Source organism: Dysidea avara, chromosome 5 (genome assembly GCF_963678975.1).
Source record: "Dysidea avara chromosome 5, odDysAvar1.4, whole genome shotgun sequence".
Lineage (NCBI taxonomy): Eukaryota > Metazoa > Porifera > Demospongiae > Dictyoceratida > Dysideidae > Dysidea > Dysidea avara.
This window is the reverse complement of record NC_089276.1, coordinates 11,832,963-11,852,077: the sequence shown is the minus strand read 5'-3', so window position 1 is coordinate 11,852,077 and position 19,115 is coordinate 11,832,963. Positions and strand designations below refer to the sequence as shown.

The 19,115-nt window shown below is 36.3% G+C and overlaps 2 protein-coding genes across 4 annotated transcripts in view; both read left to right on the top strand.

The window, feature by feature from the left end:
• Nucleotides 1–385: 385 nt before the first annotated feature.
• On the top strand, nucleotides 386–9,076 carry LOC136256638 (basement membrane-specific heparan sulfate proteoglycan core protein-like). Its single transcript, XM_066049616.1, has 13 exons — nucleotides 386–1,657; nucleotides 1,707–1,979; nucleotides 2,030–2,293; nucleotides 2,350–2,625; nucleotides 2,676–2,948; nucleotides 3,139–3,429; nucleotides 5,377–5,655; nucleotides 5,924–6,217; nucleotides 6,270–6,578; nucleotides 6,641–6,931; nucleotides 6,979–7,296; nucleotides 7,994–8,260; nucleotides 8,651–9,076. Exons 1-13 carry the CDS (start codon nucleotides 442–444, stop codon nucleotides 8,827–8,829), a joined length of 4,530 nt encoding a protein of 1,509 aa, XP_065905688.1. The 5' UTR covers nucleotides 386–441; the 3' UTR covers nucleotides 8,830–9,076.
• A 7,246-nt stretch (nucleotides 9,077–16,322) lies between these two features.
• The window catches only part of LOC136255500 (basement membrane-specific heparan sulfate proteoglycan core protein-like), a 41,326-nt gene continuing 38,533 nt past the window's right edge, over nucleotides 16,323–19,115 (top strand). Inside the window, exon 1 of one of the 3 annotated variants that reach the window (XM_066048289.1) lies at nucleotides 16,323–16,480. The gene's annotated coding sequence lies outside the window, so the exon portion shown is untranslated. The remainder of the gene's footprint in view (nucleotides 16,481–19,115) is intronic. The other 2 variants (XM_066048288.1, XM_066048290.1) reach the window with 2 other exon arrangements.

The following is a 19,115-nucleotide window of genomic DNA, read 5'->3' as shown; positions in this document are numbered from 1 at the left end:
TTACTTGGTCTTGAGTATCCAGTTACACATGTTGATATTACTGTTTTTTTGGCAGGGGGCTCATGCCAGCTATAGTCTGAGGTTAGTCATGCAATCAGTACACAATTCCGTTATAGAGAATGATCTGCTCTCTTGAGAATAATAGAGTTTAATAATTATATCAAATATTTAAAATTTAAATTTGTAGCTAGCTAATTATTGAAAGCATTTCAGGTTACACTTAAGGCATACTTAGGTTTGTTTGTATATAAACAATACTACTGCAAACATTGTGAAAAGTAGTTACTAGTGAAAAGGATGTTTTAGTTAATTGAGTTTTAGTAGGAAAACACTAGATTGTCATAGTATTTACTGTGTACTGCATGCTGTTTTCATGCAAGCAGCAATTTTTATTTAGGTTTTTATAAGAATATCAATGGTGGAAGTCCATCCATTATAATAATGACCACTGAATCACAACCAGTGTCCTATTCTATTGAGATTCCAGGAATAAGATATTATTACAAAGGAACTATCACTGCTAACAATGAAAACATTGTGAATCTTCCTAGTAGAGTAGTAGTGGTATCACATGATGATCAGGATAAGGGGATTCACCTTAAGACCAGTAGTGATAGAGTGATTGTGGTTGGTCGAAATGCCTATAATAAAGGCTATTCACTTGACACGTTTATTTCCACACCAAGTACAAGTTTATATGTTGAAGAATATGTGTATTACAGTATGTCAGTACCTCGCTGGGGACGTTATTACAGTTCAGTACTGATAGTTGGTACAGAGAATAACACAATGATGAAGTTGACAGTCACACAATCAGTCACCATTAAAGTTGATGACACTGATACTAATCTTACTAGTGGTAGACAATATTCATTTGTGATCAACAGGTTACAAACAGTGTATGTTAGATCATTGGAGGACTTGACTGGAACCAAAATTGTTACTAACAAGCCAGTATCTGTGTTTAGTGGTCATGAATGTGCTAGAGTACCATATGGTATTAGTGCTTGTGATCACTTAATAGAACAAGTTCCACCCACCACATTATGGGGTAGAGTATATTATACTGCACCATTAGCCACCAGAAGGTCATATACTATTAAAGTACTGGCAGCACATAACTCCACTAATGTTGATATATACTGTAATGGTACAAGGAGATCTTATACCATCAATGGAAGAGAGTACATTAATATAACATTAGTATTTCAAGAATATTGTGTAATTAAATCAGATAAAGAAATGCTAGTTGTTCAATTTAGTCATGGAGGTCGGGATGATTCTTCTGGTGGCGATCCAATGATGACACTGGTGCCTGCTACCATTCACTACTCAAATGATAACATTTTCTCTACAGTTCACAATCCAATAAACTCAGGTTACACACATTTTGTTAACATCATAGTACTGGCACAGTATTATCAACCTGACATGATATACTTGATAGCAGGAGGAGTGAACAAGTCACTAGACACACAGGAATGGGTACCAGTTAATGTTAACAATGTCATTGAAGCATATGCTACAAAAGTGACTATATCAGATGGTGTGGTTGAAATCATCCATACTATTACATCAGCTCTGATAGCAACAATAGTGTATGGGTTTGCTGATGATGAAGGTTATGGTCATCCTGGAGGACTATCTTACAGTACAGGTATGCTTTATAAATTAAATAATTAACACAATTTACCTGATCACTAAAGGACACTTACCTAACATAACTACTCACCCACCAAGTCAGGTAATCAGGTTGTCCACTAACAACCACAAATTGTCACTAACTTGTGAGGCAGATGGAGCAACATCATATAATTGGGAGAGACAGAGTGGTAGTATTCCATCTGGTGCCATTGGAGTGAACACCAATACTCTCACTATCATTAACCTACAACCAGAAGATGCTGGTAACTACCGATGTGTGGTAGCTAATGAATGTGGAAGCAAGTCCTCTATGTATGCAACAATTATTGTCAAAGGTGGGATATACTTTTGTTTTATCACTTTACTAATGTTTTGAATAACACAGTCAGGCATCCAATGCTTACAAAACCATCATCACGAAGTGTTAACCTCACACAAACTGCCACATTTACATGTTCTGCTACTGGTTATAATGTCAATTACAAATGGACAATTGGATCAGGATCATTTCCTAATAAAGTGACTGGTATAAACACCAATACCTTGGTGATCCCAGATGTGAGATCATCTGATGATAACACATACACTTGTGTGGCAAGTAATCAGGGAGGGAGTGTTTCATCAAATGGTGCTAAACTGACAGTTACTGGTATGACTATGATGGTGTTGTTAGGTGGTAGTGTGAATGTTGTATTGGTGGCACAGGTCTACCAGAGGTGACAGTGACACCATCCAGTCAGAGTGTAGAGGTGACACACACTGCTACATTCACTACTACAGTCAGAGGTGTGGGGAGTAGTTCATTCACTTACCAGTGGAGGAGAAAACAAGGACATCGTAATAAGCTTATCAAGAGAGAAAATGGACCTATCTTGAAATTTGATAAAGTGTTGAAAAGAGATCAGGGACGATATAGCTGTTATGTTGAGAACATGTATGGAGACTTTACTGCTTCTAATACTGTATACCTAACAGTAACAAGTAAGAATTACAACTTTTTAATGTCAATTGTTTGAATAATGATTGAATAGAAAATTTACCAGCCATTGTCAAGAACCCGAAAGATGTATCTGTTGACCTGAACAACAACTTTGTGAAAGTTACACTAACTTGTGAGGCAGATGGAGCAACATCATATAATTGGGAGAGACAGAGTGGTAGTATTCTATCTGGTGCCATTGGAGTGAATACTAATACTCTCACTATCATCAACCTACAACCAGAAGATGCTGGTAACTATCAATGTGTGGCCACTAATGCTAGTGGGAGTAGTTACTCTGAATATGCTACTGTTATTGTTAAAGGTGATGTGCTGTTTTTTGTTATATATGTGCTCACATGCAGGAATATATAGCACAATGCGCTTCTATGCAAATCTGATGCTTATTATGTCATGTGCATTACATTCATCTCTATTACATTACTTATGTGCTGTACTACACATTTATGCTATATAATATAATAGACTTACATAATTTGCTTAATTTCTTGTAGTTGTTTCTCCTCATATCATCACTCATCCTACTGATACAAGTGCTGCTGCTCCATTCAGTGGTGTGTTCACATGTTCTGCCAGTGGATATGGTTACCTGAACATCACTTGGTACAGAACACCTGGTTTACTACCTGACAAGTCTAGCACCAGTGAAGTGTACTCACCAGAAGTCACTACTAGTACTCTTGTTATTCCCAATGTGACTGATGATGATGTTGGCAGTTATTATTGTGTGGTAAGGGCTAACAGCTTGGGAGCTTGGTCAAGTGTGGCAAGACTTTCATATGCAAGTATGTAATGATTATACTATATGTATGTCTATGTACTTCATACAATCCCTAATCATACTTCATTTCTAGTACACAAACTGTATTATTATTTTTCATTAATTGGAGCACTTACGCATCAAGACACACGATAGTGTGTCGTGTGGCCAAGAAAGCCGGCGACCACACCGTGAGTATATTTACAGGAAGAAAGAAAACAGCTTTTTTACGCATGCATAGCTCCATGGCCCCTTCTCCAAAGCACACTATTTTTGCATTATAGCTGTCCCCCAGGTAGGGTACGCCGCACAGCAAATTTGATTAAATTCGCAACAGCCATTTGCGAGATATGGGCGTCCAAAATTTCGTTTTAATTTCTTCGTTTTTTTCTTCTTATGCCGTACAGGGGGCTACGGGGGCTTCGATTATTTTCGCACACTGCAAAAATTGCTATAAAATGCAAACGTGTAACTCGATTGCCTCGATCTTTGGCACAAATGAAGAACGTGTAACGATGGATTCACGTACCAAGTTTGTTGTAAATCTGAGTAATAGTAATATTCAAGGAGTTATGGACGTTTATTCATGTAAAAATAGATCAAACTTCTGTCACGGCTACAGGGTAAACCAAGTATAGAAATAACTTGGAAATTGGTGTGTAGATAGGCTGATCATCGTAGCAGTGCCTTTTGATAGTTTGAATAGCAATAGAGTTACAGCGACAAAGTTATAAAGTAAAAACTAAGCAAGAGTAAAATCGCGGGATCGAGATACTCTAATAGAGCAGTACCACGGGGTAAAAAAGGTGTGCAAAAAATGACTTACCAGAGTTCGAACCAGGGACCTCCATACCTAACACCTGCATCCTTAACCCCTGAACCACTGCTACCTTTACTGATCACCTCACTTAACTTTTGCTTTATAAATGAAATTTCTAGTTGAGATCTGCTTATAATCAAATGTTTGTAATTTCATAGATCTACCAATAGAAGTACTAGATTGTTCTAGAACATTCTGTGTATGTTCTATTAGAAGTCCTCAAAAAAATGTGCACTCTATTAGAGTATTACAATAATAATTATCAAATATTGAATTAAAAATTAAATCATGCAATGAAATACATTTATAAGTCTGTCTTCAATAATCATCATTGTATCTACATAGAAAAGAAGAAATGTGAGTAAAAACAAACCTCAAAGTCAGCCATAGGCTGGTTTTGGGGCCTTATAAAGTAAAAAAGGGGTGAAATCCACACAAAAACAGTCAAGCTGTGAAAAAATGGTGCGGCCTTAAAAAACCTGGGTGAAAAAAGTTGTGAAATCAAAGGCGGCGCCCAAGAAATGGCTGCAATGATGTTAGTGCTAAAAAATTTTAATAATGGCTGTGTGCATTGTTAAAATTTGTTAGCATTAACATCATTGCAGAGATTGCTTGGCCGCCACCTTTGATTTCACAACTTTTTTCACCCAGGCTTAAGGCCGCACCATTTTTTCACAGCTTGGCTGTTTTTGTGTGGATTACATTAATTTTAGTACTGTATTGTCAGATGTAAATTAACTGTGTTGTGCAAGCAATAATACATATCTTCTCCAATGCACAAGGTATCATTGTGTGTTTGCTTGACTCAATGTAGGTTTATTATGCAGAGTAATAAATTTGCTACAGCCTGTTTTCTGATACTGTACATACAGTAGCTAGATTCGTATTATGTTTCAAAGGAAGTTAATGTAGACTATACAGTATTGTGTTATTGTACGAGATTTGATTCATCTATTCTTTAAAATTACTACACAGCAAACCATAAGTGATTAGATTACTGTAGTTCAGTGTTCGCATAGAACCTAAAGCAAAATTCTGTAGACCTCATGTAATATCGTACAATACATACATGCATGCACCTGAACACACACATTCTGCACCAAAACCAGAATGATACAGTATATGCTATGTAAATGTTTCTATTGTATTTAGGCACTCCAACTAAGCCAACAGTACAAGTACTATCTGGTCAAATGATCCATCTTACTGCAAACGACTTTAACATGTCAATGAGATGCATACCAGATCAACAAGACCTCAACTATGTGTGGGAGAAAAGAAATGATAATCTTCCTTCTAGAGCACTAGGTGTACACTCATCAGCCGTCACTATTATTAACTTGAAACCAGAAGATTCTGGAGAGTATCGATGTGTAGTAAGTAATTCTACTGGAAGAATAGCTTCTGAATACCTACCAGTAACTGTTAAAGGTATGAGTTTAATAACTGAGTTGCCTGTTATATAGCTAGTGTATAACTTTGCTATGTATGTCATAAGTTACAAACTTCACTTTAGACTGTAGTATTGACATATATGTAGTGTAACTTAGCTATGTCATATGTTACCAAACTTTAGAATGCAGTATTTCTATGTTGACATTGTGTTGCAACATAGTGCAATAATAAAACACCCATTTTGAATGTGATACTATTAACAATGTGAAGCCACCCACTTTTTATATAATTTCACTTTATACAGTTTCACTACCAGTGATGATAACCCAACCAAAGCCTACTACAGTACATGTATATGATACTGCTACATTTCTATGTACTGGAAGGAGCTATGGAAAAGTTACAATTACCTGGAAGAGATTGATGTCTAAATTACCAGTAACTGCCACAGTAAATGTCACTAAAATATCAATGAATGAAGTTACTAGTATCCTAATAATTGATAAAAGTATTGGTTATTACAAGGGTAACTACTACTGTGTCATAGAAAATGATGTTGGGAAAGTGAATTCCACATTTGCATACTGTGATGTAACAGGTATAGTTGTAAACTATTATCATGGTCACTGATGTTACTTTATGTGATTTAGTTCCTTGTCCAGAAATAATCCAACCACCACAACCTGTTATAGTGCGACCTGGTAACATGGTGACATTTTCTTGTTTAGCTTGGAGCTATGGTGGACTAGTGTATAGGTGGAGTAAAAATAACATCACCCTACCATCAAATATATCAGTGTCATTTCAAGATGGTATATTCCCTATGGATACTAGTTGTACCACTACCATGTATCAGTTTGAAATTCCCAATGTGCAGACATCAGATGAAGGTCTGTATTGTTGTATAGCATCTAATGAGTGTGGGAACACTATAGAATGTGTTCAGCTAGAAGTAGACAGTAAGTTACAATACTGAGGATACAGTAGATGTAAGACAGTAATTTACATGTGTATGTCATAGCAACTCCAAACATCACTGTACAACCACAGTCTGGTGTATTTAAGAACAACGGCGTAAATGTAATGGTATTTGAGGTTTTTGCTACTGGAATGGGTCCCATTTCTTATCAATGGGAGAAGTACCAGTCATTCAGTAATAGTTGGATAAGACCTTCCAGTAGAGCTGTGAGTGTCACATCATCTAAACTGATATTTAGTATGATCACAGAAGAAGATGAAGGCACCTATCATTGTATTGTTACCAATGACGATGGTAGTGTAGTGTCTGATGATGTTAATGTTACTGTGTATGGTGAGTTAAAATTTCTGTAGCATTGATACAATTGTTCCTTTTTTCAGAACCACCATCAATAACTTATATCAGTGACAAAACAGTTTCATTTGAAGGAAGGAAAGTCAAATTAACATGTAATGCTACCAATGATGTTGATGCTGATTATCCTGTACAAATCAAATGGTACAACTCCAAAGGCAAACAAGTTCAAATAGTTAACAAACATGTTCTAATATACAGTAACACAAACAGTATTACTGGTGAGATACAGTCAGTGTTGTTATTTGATCCAGTCAACCACACTGATACTGGAATGTACACATGTAGAACTTACAATCATCCTCAATGTTACAATGAAGACGAGGTCAACCTGACTGTTGAATGTGAGTTATGTAGATACAACTAGGGAGTTGTGTAAACATCTGAAAACATTTTTGATCAGATTCACAGGCTACAATTAATATGTTTTTACATTATTATGCCTCCTTACATATAGACACTTATTTTTGAGTAAACTAGGTGCCTGAAACATTTTAATGCAAGCATGTTATAATAGGTATAAGAATTGTGCAATTATTTGTGAAAATGTATGTCAAGGAAAAAAGCTAGAAACTAAATAGGCAGTAACTCTAACAAAGAAGTCATATGGTTATTTGGCATGACGTTCATATACAGAAAACTTTCTTACGTGACAAAATACATGGAACAAATATCCAGCATAATTATGAGTATAATAAATCGACATTTTGAGCACTGCATTGTGGCATAATGGGTAGAATTACAAGTACAATAGGTTGGTGACTACATAGCTACAGTACACACCTCTACTTTGCACATACACAACATGGACCTCTTTTTATTCTGTTACATATTGTGTTTGTGTGTGGTGGCACAGCTCAAGGATAGTTAGGTACGTTCTGTATATACATAATCACCTAAGCTAATACAGTTTAGTACATTTCCAGTAGCTGTATGCAACCCATTCACATGCAAACAATATCGGGTTAGCTGTAATATAGCATAAGAGGGTTTTGTAACCATTTATGTAATATTCCAGTCACCAATGTTTTTTTACACTAGATTCTCCAAGAGTTACTATTGCTCCTTCAGACTCACCACACACAGTCAGTGTTGGGACTACTTTACTATTGAACTGTATGGCAGAGGGAAATCCCATTCCTGTGATAAAATGGTATAATAATAATGCTGCAGTTCCTCAGAAATTGGGACACTTGTATCTAGTCCCAACTGATTCTCCACACACTACCAAATACACTTGTGAGGGAACAAACAATGCTGGAAATATGAAGAATACTGCAAGAGCCAGTGTTGTTGTTATAGTAGAAAGTAAGATGTGTTGTACTGTAAGTGCATGCTGTTTGGCTTCCAACAATCAAAGTGAACCATAGGCAGTGCCCCCCTTTTATTAGACAATGCTTGCAAGAAAACATTGAGATAATCTAATAGAACAGTCATCTTTACATACATTTCCTTTAAAATTATTTGTAAAAATATTTATAAAAATTTTCCTGGGGGAAGCCCACAAACCCCCAAGAATCACAACCATATCTATTGTATGCTTCAAATTCCACTGTGTAAGTTTCAGTGTCAAAGTTGGCCCCCTCATTTTGTGATGCCCCTGAAATGAACATCTCTCGTCAGCTATCAATTGCTAAAATACATATGTTATATTGTACATATCTACAGTGATCTGTACCATGCTTGTATTTCTTACAGAAAAGATAATAGAAGTATGCCCTACTCTACCTGATCCTGAGAATGGAAAAGTATTTGTGTTTGACAAGTCTGCAGTGTATACCTGCAACACTGGCTACACTCTTGTGGGGGCACAATTTTTGCAGTGTATTTCTGAAAAGTGGATTGGTCAATCACCAACTTGTAGTACTCTTTCTTGAACATTTTTCATAAAACTTGTAGTTACATAGTTGCTGAAATATAGTGCATTAAGTGTAATGAGCTAGCTACTTACTACAGACCAGTTAGTGTGTAGCATTAGATTTAGGACTTATTGACATATCCTGCATTGCTAGGTATTTTATGATTTATTTCATTACAACTTGTAATGGTAAATGTGTGAAGTGATCACATGTACAGTAGCAATACATGCAAAATGCCAGTGATTATTAAGGATGATGACATTGAGATTGCAGTTATGCAAAAGGAAGCCACCAAAAACTGGCATAATTTGAACATGAAACATTAAGCATCATGCTAAACATAATAGGGAGAATAATTGTGCCATGCTGTAATTATATCCATTAGAACACATGCCACAGAATAAGACTGACACACTTTAAAAGTCAAGTAACTATTTTTGATATGACTACTTTATTAGAGTATGATATCAAAGCTTTGATTTGCAATTTGGGCCTGACTAAAAATACAACTAGCCCTAACTCGAGACCAGGGAGTGTTAAACATCAATAAAATTTTGCTTTTGTGTTTGAAGTACAAATTTTGTACTCTATTGTCACAATTGTTGTGTAGCAAAGTGGGACTGATTGAAGGGATTTCTGACTCTCTCAGACAGGGTCTGGGGGCATACATACTTGTACCCATTATAATTTTTAACATAACTCATACTGTGGTAATATTGAAGCAATTTGAGAGAAATGACTGAGATCTGGAGCTAGGAAATAGCAAAGAAACTTAAAAATGTATATTATTCATATACAATGACGTACAAGCCAATTCTTTAGATCAAACTATTGTTTTATTAGATTTTAACGCAATTATTTTTTGTATCAATAGTGGACTGTAAAAGACCATAGCTACAAGTTTAATTGTAATTGGACCATGCACAAATGGAAAATTTTTGAAAATGGCCCATCTCTCTTGAGGTATAGTCAAATCCTGGCAATAGACTGTAAAAGAATGTTAACATGCACAGTTCTTTATATGTTATTATTCTTTTCTGTGTTGCATGGTCTGACTTTTACAACTAGCCAAATCACCATTTACAACTAGCCAAAAGAAAGTCATTTGCAAGCTTAATTTTTGGCCACAACTAGTTCCGTTTATTAGCCCCTAGTTTAGGTTACTGTCAGTGTTGATTCAATTTTTCAATGCATTATCTTGTAATATATTATAGATGAACAATTAGTATAGCCAATGATTTACTGCTAACTAAGCACACAATATGTACGTATTTTGTGCAACAGAGTTCATACATCTCATTTTCATGATTTACTGCTCTATTAATAATAATAATAATAATGGCTTTATGATGTAATCAAAGGATACAAGGGAAAGATAATGTAGTACAAGGAAAAAAAAATTAATTACATCAAAGGTCTGTTGGTATCCAGTACCAACAGCCAAATTACTTACTTACACTACAAATTATATAGTAAAATAAATTACACATAGTTTACAGGTGGTTAAAATTTGTTACAGGAGGTTTCCTTAGATGGCATGATGAACATAAACATAAATAATGCAATGTGCGTGGATTAGTGTCGTCAAAAATTTCAACAAAATGATTCCAGAAATGTTTCTTTAATTTTGATTTAATAACTTGAAAAGATTGATTAAGGTCAATTATAGGGAGCGCATTCCAGAGATTAGGTACACGGTGAAAGTATGAGTGTCTGGACATATTATTTAGATGAGGCTGGAGAATTAGTTTGTTACTAGATCCTGATCTTGTGCTGGAAGAGTTAAAAGTGATGAAGTTTGGTATAGTGAACTGGTTCGTTGGAGACTTGATAGATTTGATGGCGAACAAAATATCCTGCAATTCGAATAGATACATCAGACGGAGAAGCTTCAGCTTGAGAAGTCCTGTCTTATAATTGCTAGTATAATCACCTAACATATATTTGGTAGCACGGTGTTGTACTCTTTCAATGTTTAAGCTGTCTTTTAGCAGGTAAGGTCGCCAAACCTGTGTGCAATATAATAGCTGTGATTGAACCAAAGATATGTAAAGTTTAACCATAATAGATGGGCAATAGGGAAAACTGATTATACGGCGAATTAATCATTAATCCTAGTATTTTATAAGCATGGGCAATAATAAAGCTATAATGTTTATTCCAACTCAAATCTTCAGATATTATAATGCCGAGGTCTTTATGGCTATTTTGATGCGAAATAACTGTGTCAAACAAGTAATATGAGGTAGCAGCCTTACATTTGAAAGATAGATGTACTGTTTTCTTTAGGTTAAAGTTCATGTCAGTGGTACTGGACCAGGTAACCAAAGCATTAACATCTTCTTGTAAAGCAATCTGATCAAGTTCAGTAATAATGTGCATGAAACACTTAGCACCATCTGCAAATTTTAGAATGTCACTATGTGAATAAATGATGTAATATTGTTTATGTACGTTATGAACAACAAGGGCCAAGAATGCTACCTCGTGGTACACCAGAAACAACTGGTAGGGAGTTTGAGTAAATATTATTTATTAATACTTGTTGATGACGATGGGTTAGATAGTTTTTAAACCAGTGCCAGTTATTCTAGACAGCCACAGTTTTCTAAGTAGAATACCACGGGACACAGTGTCAAATGCTTTGCTTATATCAAAGTAAATAACATCCATTTGAGATGGACTGTTAATGATGTAGTTCAAGAATATTAACATCTGTTGCAGCGTTGAGCAGTGCTTAGTAAAACCCGAATTGGACTGGACTAATAGTTTTACTAACAAAGTTAATTATCTTATTGTAAATTAGTAAAACACACGGAAGGTATTGAAGTATCTTTTAAAGACATAGTAAATAAATAGTGAAGTGGTGCACAGAGTGACTCAGCACAACTTTGTAAAACTCTAGGTGAGATTTCATCTTTATCTGAAGATTTATCAATATCTAAAGATATCAAGGCTTCATATACATCACTAAAAGTAATGACAATCGTTTGAAGGGATCCAGGTATATCAGGTAGTTCATCAACATTTGGTACATCAGATGGGTCATGGAAGACAGAATGAAAATATTTGTTGAAGAGGTTAGCTTTTTCAAAGTCAGTACTAGCTGTGCATGGAGAATTTGAAACAAACAGTATTTGGGATATCTTTGGATTGGGTGACTGATTTCAGGTATTTGAAAATCTTACTACTGTTGGTGGAAGAAGTCTGGATTCAAACTCCTGTTTAGCAGTGTTTATTTTATTTTGAAGACTAGATTCAAGAGAACTTATTTTGTTCTGTGTAGTAGTAGATGTGCAGGATCTCTGTTTGCGACGGAGAGTGCGAAGGCAATTGATACAATATCTGATATCTGAGGTGAACCAAGGAGGATGTTGAATTGAATGGTGCTTTTTGGTAGGAATAAACAGTTTCATTGCATTTACAATATTATTTTCAATAGTTTTCCAAATATTATCAGCATCATGAGTTAAATAGCAGGATGTAAAGTCAACATGCATTAAGTATAGTTACTGAGGCCAGTGTAGTCACCTCTGGAGTAGTTAAAGGAGTAGTATGTAGAGGATTTGCTGAAAACATTACAGTTGGCAGCAACACTGAAGGTAATGTAAAAGTGACCAGAGGACAGCAATGGTGTGGGATGTACTTCTAATGAATTGATACTGTCATCTATATTAGTTAGTAGCAGGTCTAAAATGTTTCCTTGAATGTGAGTAGGCTTGTTAATGAGTTGAAATAAACCAGTACGGAATACCAGTTCACACAGTTTCTCAGAAGCTGGGGTAGTTCCTGTTAGTAGGTCCCACTGTATATAGCTATCAGGGAGATTAAAATCTCCATTAGTCTCTCAGATGTACTGCATATATTGGAAATAATTTATCACAATATGAACCTGGAGAATTAGGAGGTATGTATATTACACAATGTGTGATAGGATGAGATAAATTTAGGATGAGATAAGTTTAGTATGACATGTACAACTTCAAGATCACTTGGTGACTTTATCAGTTTACAAAGTATATCACTTTTAACTGCCAGCAAGTGCATTACTCCACCACCCCGTGTTGGACGATCTGTATGAAAAATCGTATAATTTGTAGGTAAGATTCATTATTGTATATCAGGGGCGTAGGGACGGGGGTTCAGGAATCCCCCCTGTAAAATTTAGACTTCTGCAAGCAGGATCCTAACACACCATTTAGTGTGGCAGGACAAAATAAGTGAGCAATATAGTGTAATGGCACAGCACAACAATTGATAAAACTTACATTCATCTCTCAGGGAAGGATTTACAGAGGCAACATGAGCCCTCTTCAAAAAAGATCGATATACTCTAATAGAGCAGTCAGGTATATACTCTAATAGAGCAGTCAGGTATACTCTAATAGAACATGCATGTAAATATCCATGTCCATTATGAAGTTTTTCAGACATTCTAACATTAAATGCAAAACTTAGCATGACCTTATACTGCTATAGCTTTGGTGTGCTGTGTTTAAAGATATAGAGCTCCAGTAATTTATCACTTGTGTTATGCAAAATGAATTCATGCTATGCACATTTGTATAGTTATATTGTTTTGATTGTCATTAGTATCTGTGGATTCATGGCTCCTATACCACAGTGAGATATAACCATCACTTAAAGATTACTGTATGTGTCTCTATGTGTTATGCTGTCTGTTTCCACTAGGTGACTTTATCTAGTACTACCTTCATCCCAGGGGCACTTAATGCATCATAATTAATGTATTTTTTTGCATAAAATATAGCAATTTGCTGAGTTTTGATTTATTAAAATATTGTAAGTCTCTCAGCGGCTGGTGGCTGTGCCCCCAGACCCCTGCTTCTAGTAACTCAATGCTGGTGCTGGAACCCCCCTTCAAAAACTCCTGGCTACGCCCCTGTATATATCATTAGTTAACCAGGTCTCAGAGATTCCCAATATGTTGTATGACTTTGTGTATACTAAAGATTGAAACTCCTTAAGTTTATTAACTATACTTCTAGCTTAATATAAAAGACAGAGATTAGTCAATTATCAGGTGATTGCTCATCTGTGGTTGAACTGTTGTTAGGTGATGAAACATTGTTATCCATTGATGTGGCGGTGACAAATTTGAAATTGGTAACTTCACCATGCTTTTTACCTTTGATAAGAAACTTGCAACCTTTCATTTTAATGTCTCTTCGATCCACTCCAGAACTAATTAGCTTCCATTGCTCAGACAAAAGTGCTGCTTCAAATTTTCTCTCCTCTGGATTCATGTCAGGTTTAATTAATATTCCTTAGATCTGTTATACAGTGTTATGTCAGCATCAAAGGCCTGTGCCAGTTTAACAAGTATAGGTAGTGGTTTAGGTCTAGTTAGATTATACTTGTCCAAACGAAAGCAATCTCTAATTGAATGAGAACCGATATCGTTGTTGGTATGTTGCAGGATCTCAGTGCAGTAATTAGAGTATCTCAATTTTGAAAAAAAAATTGTGTAAGGAATTTCCATATAATTATTTAACAACAACAAAGAAGTAAATTATGGTAGGTAAAATACTGGTTGTGAGCTTATAATTATCTGAATTCCCATTCAAGCACAGAAAATAGGGTAAACAAGCATGCCAGATGTTGTCAATGTATGGCAATCTCCCATTCTCTTCATTAGCTCACAGAAAACTATAGAAACTTTTAGAGCAGTTATTTAACTGATATTATGTGCTGCAGACATGCATAAGATGACAAAGAGCTTGCTATACCTGTGCACGTGCATGTATATCTGTGTCCATTCACATACCTGTGTAGTGGTTGATTCACTATTGATTCCAAGCAGTTCTTAACTTGCTATGTAAGTGAAGCTCAGTGGAGTCTATACAGTTCATAAATACAATGAACCTTTCAAATGCTTGAAAATGCATCCAATTCAGCTAGAACAAAATACTACACAGTCACAGTATGGTTATACCCAACCTATCCGTGAGAAGTCACCACAACAATTAGCTATGTTGTGATAACAGCATATGATGACCGCTGAGAAGTTGACAATTAATGTAGATAGTGTGTTCTAATTAAGACCTACATAGCTAACCATGCATATTTGGTTATTTGTGACTGAGCCTTCCACAGTCCACACTGACACATCCAATTCCTTGACTTTGACCAACTGTAATGTTACCTGCCAGCATACTATTGAACTGACATTTTCACAGGATGTGTTCACAACATTACAACATCACAGGTCCAAATTTGAAGATGATGGCACATTCTTACGTTGAGTTATGATCTCTAAAAGTCATAAAACTGGATGTGTGTGGATGCCTGATTTTGTCAAATTTGGTCACATTTAGCTATCAAGACGTTACATGATACTGCATTAGCTACCTACATTGTCAAAACCGTAGGGGAGCCTACATATTTGTCATATCACATATATATTCACAGCTACTGTACTTTCAAAGTGAAGGACAACTCAGTAGTGATGTCAACCTCCCCGCGAAATTGTGAAATTTTTCTCCCGTAAATTGTATTGCAAGAGTGACACCGCGAGTGGCACAATGGTTGTGCGTTCTGTAGACGGGTTAGGCAGTAGGTTCATTGGTTTCATAGTGTTGACTTAGTAACGATGGTGCTCTTCTGGTGAGTTTCTTCGTGATCAGAGCAGAAAGGCTTTTGGTTAAGCTTCAGCGAAAGTTCTTCCCATAGAAAACTGCATATGGGAGAAGAGCATCGTTGTTCGCTACGTGGAGAAGTGGTCCAGCTCGTGGGTTGAATGGTTTTTGTTCATTGCAAGATACAACTTGAATGTCTACAATAGTTTATTGGCGATGCTACACACTTCATAATACAAAGTGACGTAATTCCGCATACGTCACTTGTTTTTGTTTTGTGCCATGGCTACCAATGGTGCTCAGTAGAGATGTCTGGAGAACCACCTACTTGTTTGTTTAACTGTTACTAGCTATTACAAAAGCAAATATGGCAAACCTATATATATCAATCTGCAGCATTTTTCATGCTCTACAAGGTGCTGTAGCTAAAAATTGACTTTCTTCTACTTTTAAAAATCATGTAACCTCTCTAGGACAAGAGAACTCAATTTCTTGTGTAGCTAATTAATTTCTAGGTCTGCATGAGTCAAATAATTATGCTTTAATTTTGCCCAACACAGAAAGTCTGTGAAGCAGGAAGTCAGAATCTTGACTATATAGACTGAATGCAAGAAAAATCCCTGACCATTTGGCGACTTGATCCACAGACAGCTTGCAGTATAGTCAGAGAAACCCTAAAAGATAACCAAATATGGTCATACTTACGTAGCTACGTACATTAATTACGACGAGAGCCGAGAGGGGATCTATGGAGTAGAGCGAATTGATTGATTTTATTATTATTCTCTTGGTAATCGGCATAAAAAAAAACAAAAAAACTATACACAAATAGCTACACTAATTACTACGTATGTACTACGTAACTTACCGCCTAGCGTAAATTATGACCATATTTGGTTATCAACATAATTGTTTAATAAGCTGTTTTGATATACGTAAAGCTAGTCAAAAACAAGTACAGTGGCAAGGAAATTTGTGACTGCATGCATTGATCTCGAACGTTCAGCAAGCAAAGGGAGCTAGAGAGTAGAAGTTCAAGCTGAAGGGAAGTGGAAGCTCGACAGGAAAAAGTGAGTAAAATAAGTATTTGATTTGATTCTTATGTTTGGCATAGCCGAGGGCATAGCTGATCTTCCATACAAGAGCGGTTTAAGGGTTTAAGACACATAAAATATGCAAAATACAAACAGGGCCAGAGGAAGGCCAAGGGAAAATTCAGGTCATTGTAGTTACTATAGTATATGCATGGTGTTGCCTGAGAGAGGGGAACTACAGCACAGTGTGCGAAGCACATTCTGTGAAGTGGAAATTTTAGGGGTTTAGGAAAATTTAGATACTCAGATATGCAAATTTAGTGATATTTCAATGTTAGGCCACATAAACTTAAATATTAGTTTCTCATCCTCCTGTACTCAAATTACCAGTGTGGGTGGGTAGATTTTTATTTTATTTTTTACTAACTAGATAGCTGAATTAGCTAAAATAACTAAAAATGTAATTTTCTTAGATTGCTCTAGCAAGGTACCAACCATAAAAGGTGCTATATGGCCTCCCTTAACCACCAGTGGTGCAAAAAATCCTTGATGAGGTAAGAAAAACAGCTATGTGGGCGGGGATGAGAAACTAATAATTAAGTTTATGTGGCCTTAGCTATATTAGCAGCTTCTTCAGACTTTTTACATTACAAGTGTATAAAAGGTAGGTAATTGTGGACCTGACATACAGGGGCACAGCAAGAACTCTTACTTTATGGCTATATAAATTAGAAGTTCAAGGTGGTATGGTGGTGCAACTCCAGAAGGAATTTCCTTCAAAGGCTTAAAATTGATGCTTAAAGCAATGACTTGCAACTGTTTCCAAGGTTTTCACCCAACGTGGCCTTCTTAGAATAGCCTATGATTATTTTAAGCAGCTGGGGTAAGAGAGTTTGTTCAGTATCTCAACTGGACAAGTGGGTAGTTGAAGAGGAGTGATTTCTACTGAAAATCTCATCCAGATGGCCACCTGGTGATGTGTGGGTGTATGCGGAGTGAGGCACCTATTTTGTTAATGCCATGTCTTTGCTCAGTAAGAAGCCAAGAGTGACAAACCAAAACATACTGATGATAAAATCAAAGAAGGCACCTGTCGTACATGTGATAATTTCCACAATGCAACTTCCAGCACACGTGATACATAGATGCCACAATCAGTACTTACTGTGCAATACGATGTGAATGCTATACTGTGCTGTAAGGTGTAGTTTTGTGCTTTAGTTAGGCTAAGAGACTATAGGTAACATACATTTTAAACATCTGTAAAATGTACGTGTTGATATGATCGTCCATACAGTTGATAACACATGATTGCATGGAAGTAATATGGTTCGAGCTGGTCAGCAGCTTCAGATTATTGGTCTGACCTTGGCCTGACCTTGACCTGACCATGCAACCAGCCTGTCTCCTCCGGCCCTGAAAAAACACTAGACTAGTTACAAAACCATAAATATTGCTAAACAGCTAACTGGAGAACTAGCCATTTTAATGCTAACCATGTATACAAAGCTGCAACAAAAGTACACATGCTCACAGTCACACAGTGGTATTATAGTGAGTGGGACAGATAACTGCCTTGCAATCTTTGCATTCATCAGTAATAATTATTATTATGGGTACCTCATCAGGTATTTCATTGGCAATTCAAATAAGGAAGGCAATTATGAAAATGTGGGTAGAAAAATGCTGGTGTTGATGGATAACAGTAAATCAACAAATGTGACCGAATTTTGGAAAACCGTCGATATACGCACAATAGTACTTTTGTAATAAAACGCATTTAAAAACTATGGGTAAAAAATGCAAGCTCCAGAAGAAAAATTATGCAAGTTTGTATCGCCTCACTGGTGGGCGAATTAAGCCTCCAATGGATAAATTCTGGGCATCATCGTGTTTGCCTGTTCATAAGGAGTACAAAAATCTTTGTTTCATCTCCGTACACGAAAGGATTTCAAAGTTACAGATGTTTGTTTACACTGCGGTGACGAAAGAATTTACCGACGATCGTTTTTCAGTGAATGTGCCTTCCTTCTTGAACACAGAAGCATGCCTGGGGAAAAAACTATAGTTTGGTGGATGCACAAATTCATGGCGAACACAATGAGTGAAGATTCAATTCCATACGTCGTTGTATCAGTAAATTATGATGGTTTACGTAAGCGCCTGTAGAAAAAATTAAAATTGATTGCTAAAAATTAAAATTTGTAGCAATCCATTGGAAGCATTTAGGGTTGTACTGAATACACTTTTGGGCTTGGTTATACCTAACTAATACTGCCAAAGTATTAGGATGGTATTGTGAAGCTGGCTTAAGGTTTTTTTTATTTGGCTAGAAAAACCAAATCTCCATGATCCCTAATATAGTACAGTACTACCATACTGTATGATTGTATTTGTAGAGTTTAATACCACTCAAAATTTGGGCGCTTTTAAGGATCTGGTACAAGTAGTAGAATAGGGGTGGTAGTTGGGAGAAGGTGAATGGGCAGCAAGAAATTGAGGGAAAAGACATAAAGTTGTCAGGAGGCCAGTGGAGGCCCTCTATCTACTAAGAGCACTCGTGACAGTCCCAAAAAGCATCTAATCAACTGCTGCTGTTGCATGGCTGTTCCACCATGCAGTCATTGCTGGTGGTGTGCTCAGGAAGGACTCATTGTTACAATGGAAGTGG

Coding starts and splice junctions, on each gene's coding strand:
- LOC136256638 (XM_066049616.1), top strand. CDS start 442: ATGACCACTGAATCACAACCAGTGTCCTATTCTATTGAGATTCCAGGA. Junction 1,658..1,706: donor AGGACTATCTTACAGTACAG/GTATGCTTTATA, acceptor TGATCACTAAAG/GACACTTACCTAACATAACT. Junction 7,297..7,993: donor GGTCAACCTGACTGTTGAAT/GTGAGTTATGTA, acceptor TTTTTACACTAG/ATTCTCCAAGAGTTACTATT.